This window comes from Lithobates pipiens, unplaced genomic scaffold (genome assembly GCF_037356315.1).
Source record: "Lithobates pipiens isolate NorthernLeopardFrog02 unplaced genomic scaffold, aLitPip1_a1.2 Scaffold_3, whole genome shotgun sequence".
NCBI classification, from domain to species: domain Eukaryota; kingdom Metazoa; phylum Chordata; class Amphibia; order Anura; family Ranidae; genus Lithobates; species Lithobates pipiens.
The window spans coordinates 37,484,418-37,499,756 of NW_027507790.1; the positions used below are offsets into that span (position 1 = coordinate 37,484,418).

The window sequence follows — 15,339 nt, forward strand, 5'->3', positions numbered from 1 at the left end:
TACCTTCTGGTCAGTCAGAGAGTACATGTTCCCAATAATCTGTGCTGCCATTTTCCTAGTGTCTGTAGATCTGTCCTGGAATGCCCGCTGTACTATAGGCATAATTAAGGCAAGTGAGGGGGCATCAATGAAATGAACAAACTTGGTGTCCAATAATGTTTGTAGGCACTTCTGTGTCATTCTTGAGGGGTCCGTTAGTGCATCAAGCAACTCAGGACAGATAGCTTTAAAAAGGAGAAACAAAAGCCAACGTTACCTTATAAAGAATGACAGTAAATCCAAAGTACAGAATGAAAGAAATAGAAATCAAAGAAATGTGCATAACACTGAGTTTATTACATTTTAAAGTAAACACACAGGTATTAAACCTTGTAATATTAAACTTTACAAATACAAACAATAGGATACTGCATTGCAATACAACTTAAACTCACCCAAGATCTCTGGATTCCTAATTACAGAGCCAATCTGCCGAAGGGCCTGCTGCCCAGCTTTTTGTACTTTTACGTGGGAGTCTGTAAGCACTTCAGTGAGCTTGGGCACAATACTAGGGAGACAAGAGGATAGCTGTTTTGGAGCACAGTAAGCCATAGCTCCCAACAGCTCCACAGATCCTACAAAAAGACAGCATCATCAGGACATCGTTATTCAGTGTCTCAGTGACTCATAGTGTGACATATAAAATATTCTAATTAAAGTTGGCAGATGGCTGATGAAATCCCACCTAGTCTGACACAGCCAACAGTAAAATAAATATATAGAATTACCCGCTTTAGTTCTCCAGGATTCCTCCTCAAGAGCCACCAGAAGGGATGGCAATACAAGCTTTACACCGTGTGCACTGAGATTACTCATTACAGCCTTGGCACATTCATCTGCTGCCTGAATTAGACAGAAATGACATTAAAGAACTTCAATCACCATCTTTTTTTTTTTTTTTAAGCATACAAGATTCTGTAAGATTAAGACTTACCTCTCGCACATACTGGTTTCCATCCCCAAAGCATAGCAAGAGATGAGGCAATACATGAACCACATATGGCTCAAATAACTTTCCTAACATATTGCAAAGCATCTCAAAAGCAAAGAGGGCCCCTGGGGGAAAAAAAAAAGTGTCAGTTTTGGATGCATACCATTACATTTTCTTTGGCAAGTGTCTATACCAGGGATCTTCAAACTATGGCGCTCCAGCTGTTGTGGAACTACACGTCACATGAGGCATTGTAAAACTGATATCCAGACATGACTAGGCATGATGGGAATTATAGTTCCTGAACAACCGGAGGGCCGTAGTTTGAAGACCCTGGTCTATACCATCACTTTCTTACCTTCCCTACGCCGGAAATTCTTTTTATCTTGAATTGCTTCTGTCAGGGTTGTCATCATCTCCTGCTGTTTCAGGGAAAGGATGCCCAAACCCTTCACTAGCCCGGCCAAACCATAGGCGGCTCCTTTTCGTTCTGCATATTTATCGGACTCTAGAAGAAGGGCCATTAGCTTTTGGATCATACTACCAGCATCGTCCCTAATTGCTGGCACCAGAGGAGGCAGACAGCTGGCAATTGATTCCTGAACCTTTGAGAGACAGTAAAAGAAGGTCATAAGCACGGCGCAGAAGGTAATGCTAATCAGAATGCAAACTTTGTATGAGAAAGAACACCTGTTGTGATGGCGTTGACAGAGCTGCTATAAGTTTTCCCACAATAGGTTTAATTTTAGGATCACTTTTGTCCAAGTGCTTGGCCAAGGAGCCCATAAGAATGACAACACTCTGACGAACAGCATCATAGCTAGCATCATTTGGTGCATTCTTCAGAAATTCTTCAAACACTGGTAGTAAAGAGCCAACACAGTCCTGAAATGTAGAAATATTTATCAACAGTGAGTTAAGAATTGTATATATTACCAGAAATTCTTACTAAATACAGTATAAGGCATTACAAACATGATTAGGTTTTCATATTTTTATGCAAGACTTCAATCACCTTTCCATGTGTGTTCAGTGCAGACAAAGCAGCATCCAGCATACATTTTCTGACATCAGGGTGACGATCATTAAGGGCATCAGGGACAAAGAACTGGAAAAGCGGTTTAACTTGAGAGCTGTCAAGATACTGGGCAAGCTTGTTCAATGCCAAAGCTACACCACATCTATGCAAATGCAGAAATCAAAGTCTTTATTTTCAATGTCAAATATAAAGAAACTCACATTTTAAGACATCACTATTAGAGGTGTATTTTAACCCCCGCTAGCGGCTGAGAAAGGGTTCAAAATCATTGCAAAGCGCTGCTACAGCAGTGCTATGCCGGCGGTATAGCTGCGCTGCCCCATTGATTTCAATGGGCAGGAGTGGTGAAGCAGCAGCGTATACACCAAGCCAGCGCACCGCTCTAGTGTGAAAACCCTCGGGGCTTTCACAATGTAGAGACAGCAGCGGCTGTTTCAGGGCGCTTTGCAGGCGCTATTTTTAGCGCTGTAGCACCTGCAAAGCGCCCTAGTGTGAAAGGGGTCTTACTGGTGGCAAATTTTTTAAATTTCTGTGATTGATTTATTTGCAGTGAATGTTTGGTAACTGCCACATTTACTGCTTTATAACTATATTGCATAGTTTTCAGTGTAATGTCAGACAAGACTTCGGTTTACATTTTGGACTTTGGAGTGAAAGAGGGGTTGAAACGTTAGACCACTGTCACTAAGGGGATGTAAAGGAAATCTCCCTATTGGTAAAGCAGACAGCAATAAATGTCTAAATATGTGTAAGTTTTCCCTCTAGGAGACAAAAAAAATCTTTGGCTTGAGTTGTTATTATCTATTAGTTACTTAACATTTTGCATGCAACTTTCCATAATGATCCAGCATTAGGGAGAATTTCTTAACAAGCCTGGGCAATAACCAATAACCTGAAAGCACTGTACAATGAGCAAAAAATCCTGTATGAGTTAGTGATCTAAAAAGGCTAACTTGCTGTGGTATAGGGATTTGTGTGAGAGTGCTGATAAACAGATGCCACTATAATGTTAAATATCAAGCAGGTGAGGACACCAATATAACTCGAACCTTAAACATTCTAAGCAAAACTATAGTAATTTGGTTTGTCTAGGATCCATACTACCATAACATGTCTTCAGACCTGCACACATTATCTTTATTGCAGAATTCATAAATGCTTTAGTATCCTTGATTTTTAATACCTTGCCTCAAATTGGTCAGGAGGAGATTCTGATATTACTCGTCCCAAAGCATCAAGAACAGGTGGTGGCCTCTAAAGAAAAACAGAAAATACACAATTAAAACGATACACTGGTGTGGTCTTAAACATCAAACGCTGGTAGAAATTTGCTCAACAGGGTGTCTCTAGATTAGGGGATCCTAGGGCAGGCACACAGTAGTATGCTTAAACTGAGGTGCGGACAGCTTCATATCTCAGTTATGAAACCCTACTCTGTAATGAGTGCTTTGGAATTACAAACTACTACAAAATTACAAACTATCAATCAGGCCCTGGGATCAAGGGGGGGAATCAAATGGATGACTTTGAGAACAGGAGTTGCAGAGTTAAATCCACAGCAGGGCACCCATATTAAGAATGCCAGCACCGTGGAGAGGAGCGGGGCTTCATACACCCGCAATGTTGGACCGTGGAACAGGTGAGTGTCTGATTATTTTTTTTTTTTTTTTTAATTTTCGGCGGAACGTCGCTTGAACACCCACATCAGAGGTCGGCCAGAAGCCACTGCACATAGTCCCCACTTTGCAGGGTGTCTTTAAGCAGATTTTAGGCTGCCAAGCACCAGATCACATAGAAATGGACCATGCCCACAGAGCTCTCCGGCCATCATCTGAGGATCCAGATAAGCCCAGAGACATCTGCACAAATATTCAGTAAAGGAACGCATCATGTTTCAGGTCAGAGGAATCGGTCACATGGATTTCGATGGTGCCAAGCTAACCTTTTTTCCCAGATATTTCTAGACGCAAGCTAATGCAATGGCCGTGCCCCCAAACAGCTATTAAAAGTTCTGCAAGACGAAAAGCTGATTTAGAGATGGGATTTCCCTTTAGTCTTTCGGTCAAAGATGGCCAGCAGTTCACCTTGCGGAATAAGGATAAGCTACCGCAATTTCTGAACTCCCTTGGCTTGTCTCTTGTGGAGATTCCCGATTGGAGAACATCCCCAAAGATATCTCTCCCACCTCGCCAACTTGACTAACAACCAGCCGCTGCAGGCTTCTCTGCTACACCGAGGGTTCTCCCTCTCCCCCGGTTGCTGTACTACTATTTGCAATAAGTTGAGGTGCAAGCCACCACCTCATGCTGGTAGTGGCTCCTCACTAGAACTCTCTCCATGCCTTACCACCTACCCCCAGTAGGTCAACTCCTCAGAGTTATGTTCCCTTTTTGGGACCTAATGCTGCTCGCTGGCCTCCAGAGTCTCCTTGCCTTGATGACAGAGTGGCGGCTCCCATTGCCATTGCACTTTGGTACTTTGGTGTGCCCTTTGGGCTTTTGTGTTTATGTTCTTCATTTTGTCTTTTTTAAATGCCATAACTGTGGTGTGTTTTCTAGGCTCTTATTCCTGCTTAATGCGTTATCGGTACTCCCCGATTCCTGGTCTGGCGTGCTGTGGGTCTCTCTCTCCTCCAAATGGGGGTCCCGATGTCCCTCTGTGTTACCCTCCATCATGGCCTCCATGAAAGTTGTATAGTACAATGTCCATGGTCTGGGCTCCCCTTCAAAACACAGTAAGTTGTGGCTTGAAACTAAATGTCTGGGGGCACACATACACATAAAAACCAAATTTTTGCAATGAACCGTCTCCCTACTCACCTATATAAGTTATGGCACTTGACAAACTCCCCCGTGACCAAAATCTGGGGATCTCGCCATCGCTATACACAAACTATGCCCTTTTGTTCCGTTGGAAAATTTAACAGACCCAAACGGTAGGTTTGGGCTTCTTAAAGGCACCATTTTTGACCGCAAGTTTTCAGCTGTGTAAGCCCCGAATAGTAAGCAGCTTACTTTTCTGGACTCTGTTCTGGAATCCCTTTCCACCTTCCGGGGAGGCCAGCTAATATTGGGGGGTGATTTTAACATTTGCCTCCCCCCCAAAACTTTTACTGAGATTTCATTGATCTGGATAAACTGCTTCTGTGTAGGCACTAGAAATTAGTGAGGGCTGACTGATAACAGAGATAGGTGTCCTAAGGCTGTCTGTTTGCTATGTGACCTTTATCTATTCACCGATATTAGTTTAGCGGTCCCTTCCTATATGGTAAGCTCACCTCTGGGAGTCTGTTATATGTTACACCCATATTTAGGGTGTAACATGCTCCAGCACACACAGCTGCATCATTCATCCACAGCAGTCTGAATGAACAGACTACAAGTCCTGTATTCCACTGCGGAAGGTGACTTGTATTTCTCAATGAACTACAAGGGCAACGGTGAGCACTCTCATAGTTCATTGATCTTCAGCAACTGTCTGCCCATATGGGAGAGACAGACAGCCATACTGGGAGTCTGCAGGAGCCTGACACTGCAGTCGTGATTTACTGATCACAGGTGCAATGCTTTCCGGGCTTTTGTGGGAAAAAAATAAATAAATAAAAATCGAAATTTTTTTTTTTTTTTTGCAGAAACTTTAGCATTTATTATTTTTCCCCAAAAGGTTTTTAAAAGCAGCAGTGTAACATTAAAGCGGTTCAAAAGGCTGAAGGTTTTTTTTTTTTTTATGTTACTGCATTCTCTGCTCCCAACCCCCCTCATACTTACTTGAGCCTGATCTTGAGCCAGTGATGTGTATGAGAGCAGCAGCTCTCTCCCTCCTCATAGGCTCTGACACAATCACAGACAGTGAGGAGGGAGCAGGGTGTTGGAGCAAGCTGCGCTCTATGGACACACACAGGCGGCTCAGGAGTGAGCTTGCATGAGTGCCACCATAGCAACCATCTTGCCATGGTGGGCACTCATGGGGGGTGGGGGGAGATGGTGGCAGGCAGGATTAAGGAGCCAAAAGCATGGACAGGGGAATAGAGAGGAGTATAACAAAAAAAACACATTGAACAGAGCAGGTAAGTATAACTTGTCTGTTAAAAACGAAAGACAAAAATGAATGGTTCACAATCACTTTCAGACACTTTTGTGCTGGTCAGGCACATAATCTTATTTCTTATTTGCTTTGTTTTTAACTAGGTATTATACTTCACATGAACTCAGGATAGAAGTTATTTTCCCTGTAATTATTCCTTTATTTTACAAAACTATTGCAATGAAGATTTACTTCAGAACTTACGTAAAGCTTCTCGTGGTACAGCTCCACAAGTTTTTTCAGGACCTCTGTGGCTTGATTTCGATATTCTGCCACAGCATGAGAGAGTGCCTCAGCCCCCGCCTGCCTCATTGCTTCCTCATGATGAATAACATCTTTAATGAGCAAAGAACATAGGTCTGGTTGCAATTTCAAGTCAAGCGAGTCCCAAAACCTGTGATGACACAGGGAATAAAAAAAGCATAAACAAACATCAATAATAGGGTCATGTTGGCGTAATCAAAATATTCCCAGAAACATCCACAAAGTGTTTTGCAAACCTGTCCTCCTATCACACAAATCTTGCTTTTTTTTTTTTTTTTTTGAGGTAGCCTCAAATATGGGGGAGAAAGGACTCTTACCAATGCCATTTAGCTACTTGTTAGAAAATGGTAACAATCCCCCAAAATAAAAACAAAAAAAAAAAACTTTAAATTATGTCTGGGGGGTTGGGGTTTTACATTAGCGATACTTTCACTTTAATAAGCAGTGGTGTTACTTTTCGCTGTTGTACACTGGAGGTTGTTTATTGCAGGAGAGACAAATGTCTCTTTCACAATAAAATACACTTGCATGCCTGCATCACAGCATCCCCCTGGCATATAAAAAGGGATAAACAAAAGAAAAGGTGGTGGCATTACAAAACTAGGCAACAGAGGCCCAACAATGATGGCTCATGAAGCAGGACGTCTCTTGCAAGGTCCTGATGGTAGAACAGAGTCCATCTCCCTCACAGAAGCTGTAGAGTTGAGGTAGATTCCGACGACATCAAGGCAGCTTAGCGTTCAGCGTGATGACGTCATTGAGTTGGCTCCATCTATTGCATTGCATCCTTATGGGACTTCAGAGGGTCTCTCTGCTGAAGTCTCACAAGGACGCAACACGATAGATGTCGTCATCACGCTGAACTTAGGAAGTTGCTAGTGATCACCGCAGAGCGAGGCTTTCCTTTTGTGTGTTACTGTATTTGGAGTGATCTGCTGACTAACCCTTTGCATTTACTGGGCTTGATCTTCACCAGAGCGAGTGGATGAATTGAACCCTTGTACCAACTAAGCACTTGTTGGCCTAGGTCCATGTATATAGGTGAACAGTTTGTGTGGCACCATGTGAAGAGGGGGGGCACTTTGGTTCACTTCTGCATGAGAAGACCTACATTAAGTGCACAAGGAGATTTATGTTTTTGACTGTTTGCCTAAGATCATTGATCTTTTGTTATAATTATATTTACCATGTCTTTTTAAGCTGAATTGAATGGAAACACTGTTTAGGATTCGAATTTCTTTATATTTTTATCCTTTCACATTTGTCTTGATTAATAAGTTTAAATACACTTCTGGGAAAAAGAAACCGAAGCTGCCACACACCAACCCAAAGTATAGAGTCAACAAACAAATACAGGTTCAGCCTAACTTCATCTAGGCTATGCCTCCAACACATTTCCCCCCCCACCCGCCTATATGGATTAGTCACGGAGGTGGGGGATCTGGTGCAGCGATGGGCACTAGTAGTGGATGCGTTTATTTCCTAGGTCAGAAAACATGGATGTGTTAGGTAAAACAGGAACATGCAGATAAGCATCGTGGATGTCTACAAATGCCAGATATGCCCCTTGTTTCAAAGAGGCAATCAACTGATGATGTGGATTCCATACAAAACTTTGGAACTTGAAGGCACTTGTTTAGGGATTTTAGGCCCAGGATAGGATGAATCCTCCCAATGGGTTTTAGTACCATGAACAGGTTTGAATAGAATACTTTGAACCTGTGCTCCAGAGGTACAAGAGTTGGTTTAGGGTGTTCTGCAAATTCAACTGTCCTAGAGTAGAATTTGGTTGGTTTGAAAGAAGAAAGCTGTAAGAGGGTATAGTTTGGAACTTTAATTTGTACCCCTGTAAAATCACTGATTAAACCCACAGCTTGGTGATGTTTGTGACTCTTCGGAGTGAGGGCGTTCCTTCATTGGGAAGGCGGCTTTGTGGGTAGACTGGGTGGATTTTGCATTCCAAGTCTTGCACCGAAAGGAAGGGCTGAACTTAGGCTGAGAAGCTGAGGCTTGGCTAGAGTGCTTAGGTGCACTATGTTTTGAGGAGGTAGAAGCCCTTGAGAAAGGGCATCTTGGAACCTTTCCTCTGTGGTGGAAGGACCTTTCCTCCTAAGACATCTTTAATGATTTTGTCAAGTGGCTTACCAAAAAGATGTCCTCCTTCAAAGGGCATAAACATGTGAGGCACCTTTTACAGGCAGCATCTTGCTGACCTGGCTTTGAGTCACAAGATTCTGCACATATTAACAGAAATCCGTGCCATTCTGGAGATTTGTCATGACTTGTTCTAGAGTATCCACACAAAAGAGCAAAGCAGCAGTTTACTGCACATCCAAGGTTCAGTCTTTGAATACAGTATTGTGTTCGTTGTTTATTGCCTTAGTCCAGTTATCTGCAGTTTGACAAAGAGAAATTTCAGCAATAGCTGTTTAAATACCTTGGCCTGGGAGTGTAAAGGAAGACTTTAAGAGAGCCTTTAAGCTTTGTCAGCAAAGTCTTTGAAAGAAGGAACATCTTCTATAGGTACAGTAAGATGTTTAAGGCAAACAGCAGGGTCTATTGCCAGAGCAGACCAAGTTTCTTCCACTTGGAAATGATTTTCGGAAGGGTGAAAATCTTATCTAGATTGCTCCAATCACCACAGATTGACAATTCTATTCATTCATAAATGGGAAAGGTCTGCGAGTACCCAAAGAAGCATGGCGAGATGGAGGTGAATCAAGTGCGACAATGCCAATTCTTTTGCGCACAGCAGAAGTGAGCATACCAACAATGGCAAACATATTACATGAAGCCGTAACATTACATGTGTGGGAGCCTGGGGGTGAGAAATCTCCCACAGCTTAAATTTAACACTGTCTCTGGATCCTCTTCATTCCCTTCTATGTCTGCTTCTTCTAGAGCACTCATATCGTCATCCGAATCAGGTAGAGATGGGAGCGGTGGAGAAGTAGCCAGGTGCTTTTGAGCTCTGGACAGGGACGGCGGCATTAAAGCCATTAGTTGTCTAAGAAATTATGTCAAAGTTTCACAAAAATCTGCCTTGGTTAGGTAGGCTGCTTGTTGAGTGTCTGAGAGCTAGCACTGGATGCAGAACCCTGTGCAAAAATAAGGTCCAGCTCTAGTGCAAGGGAAGGATCATCAATTACAACGTGCCTGGTTTCTGCCATTGCTATCAGAGTATTCCCCTGTGGGGTACCCATTGAGTAGGGTGCAGAAATGGTCCCTGATGGCGACTGTCCGCGAGTGAAGAGCAAGTGGAAGCGCCCAAGTACCTTATAAAAGGGCTGTAAGTGGAAGTGGTGGTAAAGTATGCAACCTGTGGTGTGATGCAACACCCAGTCATCCATTATATATTCATCTAAGCTCCGGATGGTGGCATTTTAAGTAAATGCCTTATACAGCCCACTTCCTGTTTTATGTCTGGTAAAAAGCCTAGGCGTATGACATCATGCACAGCTCTCACTCTCAGCTCAGTCAGAACAAGTCCAATCATCGGGGGAGAGCAGCCAGAGTTCCCAGCATAGCTAGGAAACTGACCAAGAGAGCTCTCCTCCCTAATGTCATCAGTTTTTAACAGCGAAAGCCGAGGGACTGGCAGGAACACCTGGGATTTCGACCAAAGGAAGCAATACAAAGAACAGTATAGTTTTTCATACAAGTACATGGGACAGCAGGCACATATCAGGAAGTTGAAATGCTGGGGTAAACAACACTTTAACAATGCTGAAGTGTAGCAACTTTTGGGGTTATACCCCAGTGGCTATTTTCCTCAGGAAACGTTTGGAGAAAGCTTAAAGGGGTTGTAAAGCTACTCAATATCGGATCTATATGCAGCATAGATCAGGAATATAGCTGTTATTTCTGCAGAAATATGCTTTTTCTGAACTTCCTCCTTTAGTGTATCTATGATCTCCTCAGCTTCCGGTTTTTAGAGCTCGCTCTGTGCAGCAACGTCATGTTTTCAAACGGACTACAATTCCCTTGATGGTTAGCAGCATCGCGCATGAGCAGTGCCACTGTCAAAGAATGAGCCTTGTTCTCATTTCCCACCTCCCCAGCATGCCCATACACAGATTAAAAATAAAGGGGCGGAGTAAAGGCTGTGCTGCTGAGATGGTCATTCTGATTGCAATAAAATGGGAGGCGGATCTACAGTGTCTTAGACACGCCCATGGTTACCCTGCCTGTGAACATACACAGCATCTCCCCGCAGGGATGTAGGCCCAAGGGAGGGGGGCGAGCATGCTAACTAACCCCCAGCCGCAATGGCTGGGATGATGGGGGCAAGCTGACAAAGGAGAAACATGAAATGAGAAATTCAGACAAAGAAGAAATACATTTAATAGGGAAATGGAAGGAAAAGGTAAGTGCACAAACAATGCACTAGCTTAAAGGAACCCAATTATAAAATAAAAAACAAACCTTTACAACCCCTTTAATTGGTTGCTCTGAGTTGATCATGAACTTTTTTTATTGTCCTACTATTCATGTATCACACAGGATCATGTGAGGATTTATACTCAGTAGATTTAAAAAAAAAAAAAATTATAAAAAGGAACAAAAACCTTACCCTTCGGCTTGTCTTTTGATTTCAGTCTCCACATCAAATTTCACCACCCAAAGCCTATGCAATAAGGCCAATCCATTGTTATCATCAGTTTCTGGTGTTGGCAAAACCATCTCAAGTTCCATTAGTCCCTAACAAAAGAATTATTTAAATAAGAATAGTTATTGCTACCCATGACTGCACAACTTACTGGACATGAAATAAAGGACTATACAAGTTAACATTGGGTAAAACTGAAAAGCTTGTGTAGGATGACTTACCCTCAAAGCAGCATCTCTCACATTTGAGCATGATGACTGCAAAGCTTGAAGTAAAACATCTATTTCTTCCTGTTCTGCATATGTGCAGCCTTCTCCTCCTCCGCTGCTTGTGCATAATGATGTAAGTGCATGGGAAGCCAAGATCTACAAATGAAAAAGGCCACTACAGACTGAAAAAGCACTGGCTTTTATTATTCCTTGAGCTACACAAGGCGATTTGCACCCATATGCCCATATGGTTATACTGCTTCACAGAGTAGTCAAAAGGCTTTAGAGGAGAGGAAACATTTGAAATATCAATAAGATATTAACATTTCAAAAATTGATCAAATTTCAACTTTTAAAATACTAATGTCAAACACTTTTATGTAATGTTTGCCTTTTATCATAAATGGTTCTCTTTAGAGCTACCTCTACATATAAAATGGCCAGCCTGCTCCTGACAGAGTGTGGCCTATATCGCCCAGTTTAGAGCCTCTGAGTTTTCCTTGTAATCTGAATCATCTTTCCCAACAAGGCATATTGCACTAGCTGAAGGAAAAGCAAATGTTGTGCAGGAGGGATGCCCTACAATGGGCAATTAGACCTTATCCTCAGAAAAACATTAAAGAACATGCTGGCTTGGAAGGAACAGTTAAGTTTTCATCTGACTTTAAATGGCACTCAGTAAAAATAAAAATAAATGGATATTATAAAAAATAAATAAAAAACTAAGCTAACAATAAAAACTGCAGCTAAAAGATCTTTAGCAACTTTATTTTTCAAGCGCTTGCGCACACCAGCCACTGTCGGGAACGTTATCTAATGCACGAAAAAGGCCCGATGACTTTGTTGTGCGTTGAAAAAAGTAGGACAAGTTACATTTCTGTAACACTTTACAATGTGCTACAGCACAAAAGAATATAATACAGTTGGGGAGAAAGAAACAAAAGCAAGCCCTGCAATGCGATTTAACCACTTGAGACCTCTGGGAGATTTACTCCCCTTCATGACCAGGCCATTTTTTTGCGATATGGCACTGTGTTACTTTAACTGCCAATTGCGCAGTCCTTTTTTCCCCACAAATAGAGCTCTCTTTTGGTGGTACTTGACCACCTCTATTTTTTTTTTTATAGTGCAAACAATTTAAAAAAGGACAATTTTGGGAAAACCTTTTTTTCTGCTATAATACATAGCCAATAATAAAAATAAAAAATAAAATAAAAAAAATCTAATTTCTTAATCAATTTAGACCAATATGTACTCTGCTACATATATTTGGTAAAAAAAAATCCCAGTAAGTGTATATTGATTGGGTTGCGCAAAAGTTATAGCGCTTACAAACTGTTGGATATATTTATGGAATTTGTATTCATTTTTTTTTTTTTTTTACTAGTAATGGCAGCGATCAGTGACTTATAGCGGGACTGCCATATTGTGGCGGACAAATTGGACAACGTAGGCCAAAACCATATAATATAAGGTCAAACCTTAGGGGTTTTAATTTGTATGCAAATCAGGCAGGCCCTTGCACTACATGGTTTTGGTAAACCTGAAGGAAAAGCTCAGCAGAAAAACTGATAGTATGGGGCTTAACACTTTTTGGGGATCTGTGACACTAATAGTGATCAGTGCTAAAAATATACACTGTCATTGTACTAATGACACTGGCTGGACAGGGGTTAACATCAGGGGCAATCAAAGGGTTAACTTTGGAGGGTGCTTTTACTAGGGGAAGGCATTAATCCGTATCCCTGCTTTGCTGGAACACAGGATCAAAGCCTTCCCTACTGAGAGAATGGCGATCTGCAGTACCCACAGATCAGCTCCCACTGTGTATAATCACAATGGGAGTGGATTGGCAGCAGCATGAATGCGTGCCCCAGACCCGGAAGTGCAGGATCACATACTAGGAACGTGATCCTGAGCAGGAGAGCCCCTGTTATACGTAAGCTATACGATCAGCAAGCAGTTAACCACTTGCTGACCAGCCACCATCATTATACTGCAGCAGATCGGCACGATGACCACCGGCCATGAGGCAGAACAGGGACATGTGTGTGTAGACACACAAATATCTGTTGTGTGAGGAGAGGAGAGGAGATGCAGATCATGAGTTCATAATAGCTAGGAACCACGATCTATCATCTGCTATAGTCAGTCCCCCCCCCCCCACAGTTAGAACACACAGTCAGGGAACAGAATTAACACCTTGATCGCCCCCTAGCATTAACCCCTTCCCTGCCAGTGACATTTATACAGTAATCAGTGTATGTTTATAGCACTGATCGCTGTATGGTTGTCAATCATCCCAAAAACGTGTCAAAAGTGTCTGATGTGTCCGCCATAATGTCACAGTCACAATAATAAAAAATCACAGATCACAGCCATTACTAGTTAAAAAAAAAAAAAATAATAATAAAAATGCCATAAATCTATCCCCTATTTTGTAGACACTATAACTTTTGGCCAAAAACCAATCAATATACGCGTATTGCGATTTTTATTACCAAAAATATGTAGAAGAAAATATAAACTGAGAAAAAAAAATTTGCTTTTTTAAAAAATAAATTGGGGGTATTGTCAATCTTTTTTTGTTTATAGCGCAAAAAATAAAAACTGTAGAGACGATGATCAAATACCACCAAAAGAGAGTTCCATTTGTGGGGAAAAAAGGACGTCAATTCTGTTTGGGTACAGCATCGCACGACCGCGCAATTGTCCGCTAAAAGCAACGTAGTGCCGTATCACAAAAAAAGGCCCGGTCATTGAGCAGCCAATTTTTCTGGGGCTGAAGTGGTTAAAAACACATCACAGCACACAGTAGCATGTGTTATGTACACATTAATATGCACTGTGGTATTTCCTTCAGGCATTACCTATATCCCTAACAGGCAGGCTCCCTTACCAGTGACCAAAAAAAAAAAAAAAAAATGTAACTTGACCCAAATCCATTTGACTATAAAACAATACTACTTTACAGATCACTTTTACTCACCTGTAATCTTGGACTGGCTGTTCCAATCACCTTAGTCAACAAGAGTAGCATATCTGTACGAGGTAGGAACTCTGGCCCATTCTAAAAAGAAAACACAATTTAGTAGGTAGTATTGCCCTTTAGAAAGTTCTGACCAAAGGATGTCAGGCTGCTTGATGCACAAATTCTACTAACCTCATCAATAAGCTTTGTCTGTGCCTTGGAGGATCTTAGTTGGGAATGAACAGTGATTATCTGTAAGGTCTGCACCAGCAGCTCTTCGGTTTCTTCACTGTTATTGCTCGTTTCCAATAATACCATTTTCAACAGAGGGAAGATAAAGGAAAATGCTGGCGCTGATAAAGGAGATGTCCCTGTAGTCAAAAATATACACAAATATAACACATGCCTGATGTATAAATTCAGACATTTGTAAAAGCATGCTACATACCACCCATAGAATGAACATTTTTATTTTTTACTTCCGTATTAACATATAGACCTAAAATGTATAAAACTTTACTTTTTATGTATCAAAATTAAACAGTCTAAAAATTCAGGATAGCATTTTTATGAGTCACTAGCATATATATATATATATATATATATATATATATATATATATATATATATATATATATATATATATATATATATATATATATATATATATATATCTATATATATATATATATATATATATATATACATATATATATACACACACACACACACACACATACATATACACACACACACACATATATATACACACACCTGATTCCCACCAGTGTGTACTCAATGGTATTGTCTATACACTTGCCAATCCTACACAGATAACACTTCACTACTTTGTATCTCCAATGAATGTTTTGTTTTTGCTTCCCAACCCAAAGACATTTCAATGCAATGTCAAACATCAGACTAAGCGTGGACAAATGAAAGAAAGGTGAAGAGGAATATTAAGTGAAAGGCTCTACTTTTGCACATTTGAAGTTTTAGCAATTATAATTTGTTACCTGGGTCTTCCTTGCGTTTGGGCACAGTGTAAGAATGTAAGAGATTTACTGCTCTCTTAACAGCTACTGGCAGCTCTTCCTGACACCAGGCAGCATCCAAGTTACATTCTGGCTTCAACAAGCGAAGAGTTATGTAAGCAGCCAATTTTCCTATGGAATAAAAACAAGATATTAGTGC

The 15,339-nt window shown here is 41.3% G+C and overlaps 1 protein-coding gene across 1 annotated transcript in view; it reads right to left on the minus strand.

Moving 5' to 3' along the window:
• Positions 1 to 15,339, minus strand: part of GCN1 (GCN1 activator of EIF2AK4) — a 92,112-nt gene that overhangs the window by 30,165 nt on the left and 46,608 nt on the right. The window contains exons 25-38 of the mRNA XM_077461444.1: positions 15,162 to 15,311; positions 14,338 to 14,516; positions 14,164 to 14,244; positions 11,187 to 11,330; positions 10,930 to 11,057; positions 6,297 to 6,486; positions 3,193 to 3,263; positions 1,986 to 2,151; positions 1,661 to 1,855; positions 1,329 to 1,575; positions 974 to 1,095; positions 768 to 882; positions 435 to 614; positions 4 to 224 (exon numbers count right to left, since the gene is read on the minus strand). Of these exons, the coding sequence (XP_077317570.1) occupies positions 4 to 224; positions 435 to 614; positions 768 to 882; positions 974 to 1,095; positions 1,329 to 1,575; positions 1,661 to 1,855; positions 1,986 to 2,151; positions 3,193 to 3,263; positions 6,297 to 6,486; positions 10,930 to 11,057; positions 11,187 to 11,330; positions 14,164 to 14,244; positions 14,338 to 14,516; positions 15,162 to 15,311 (2,189 nt within the window). The remainder of the gene's footprint in view (positions 1 to 3; positions 225 to 434; positions 615 to 767; positions 883 to 973; positions 1,096 to 1,328; positions 1,576 to 1,660; positions 1,856 to 1,985; positions 2,152 to 3,192; positions 3,264 to 6,296; positions 6,487 to 10,929; positions 11,058 to 11,186; positions 11,331 to 14,163; positions 14,245 to 14,337; positions 14,517 to 15,161; positions 15,312 to 15,339) is intronic.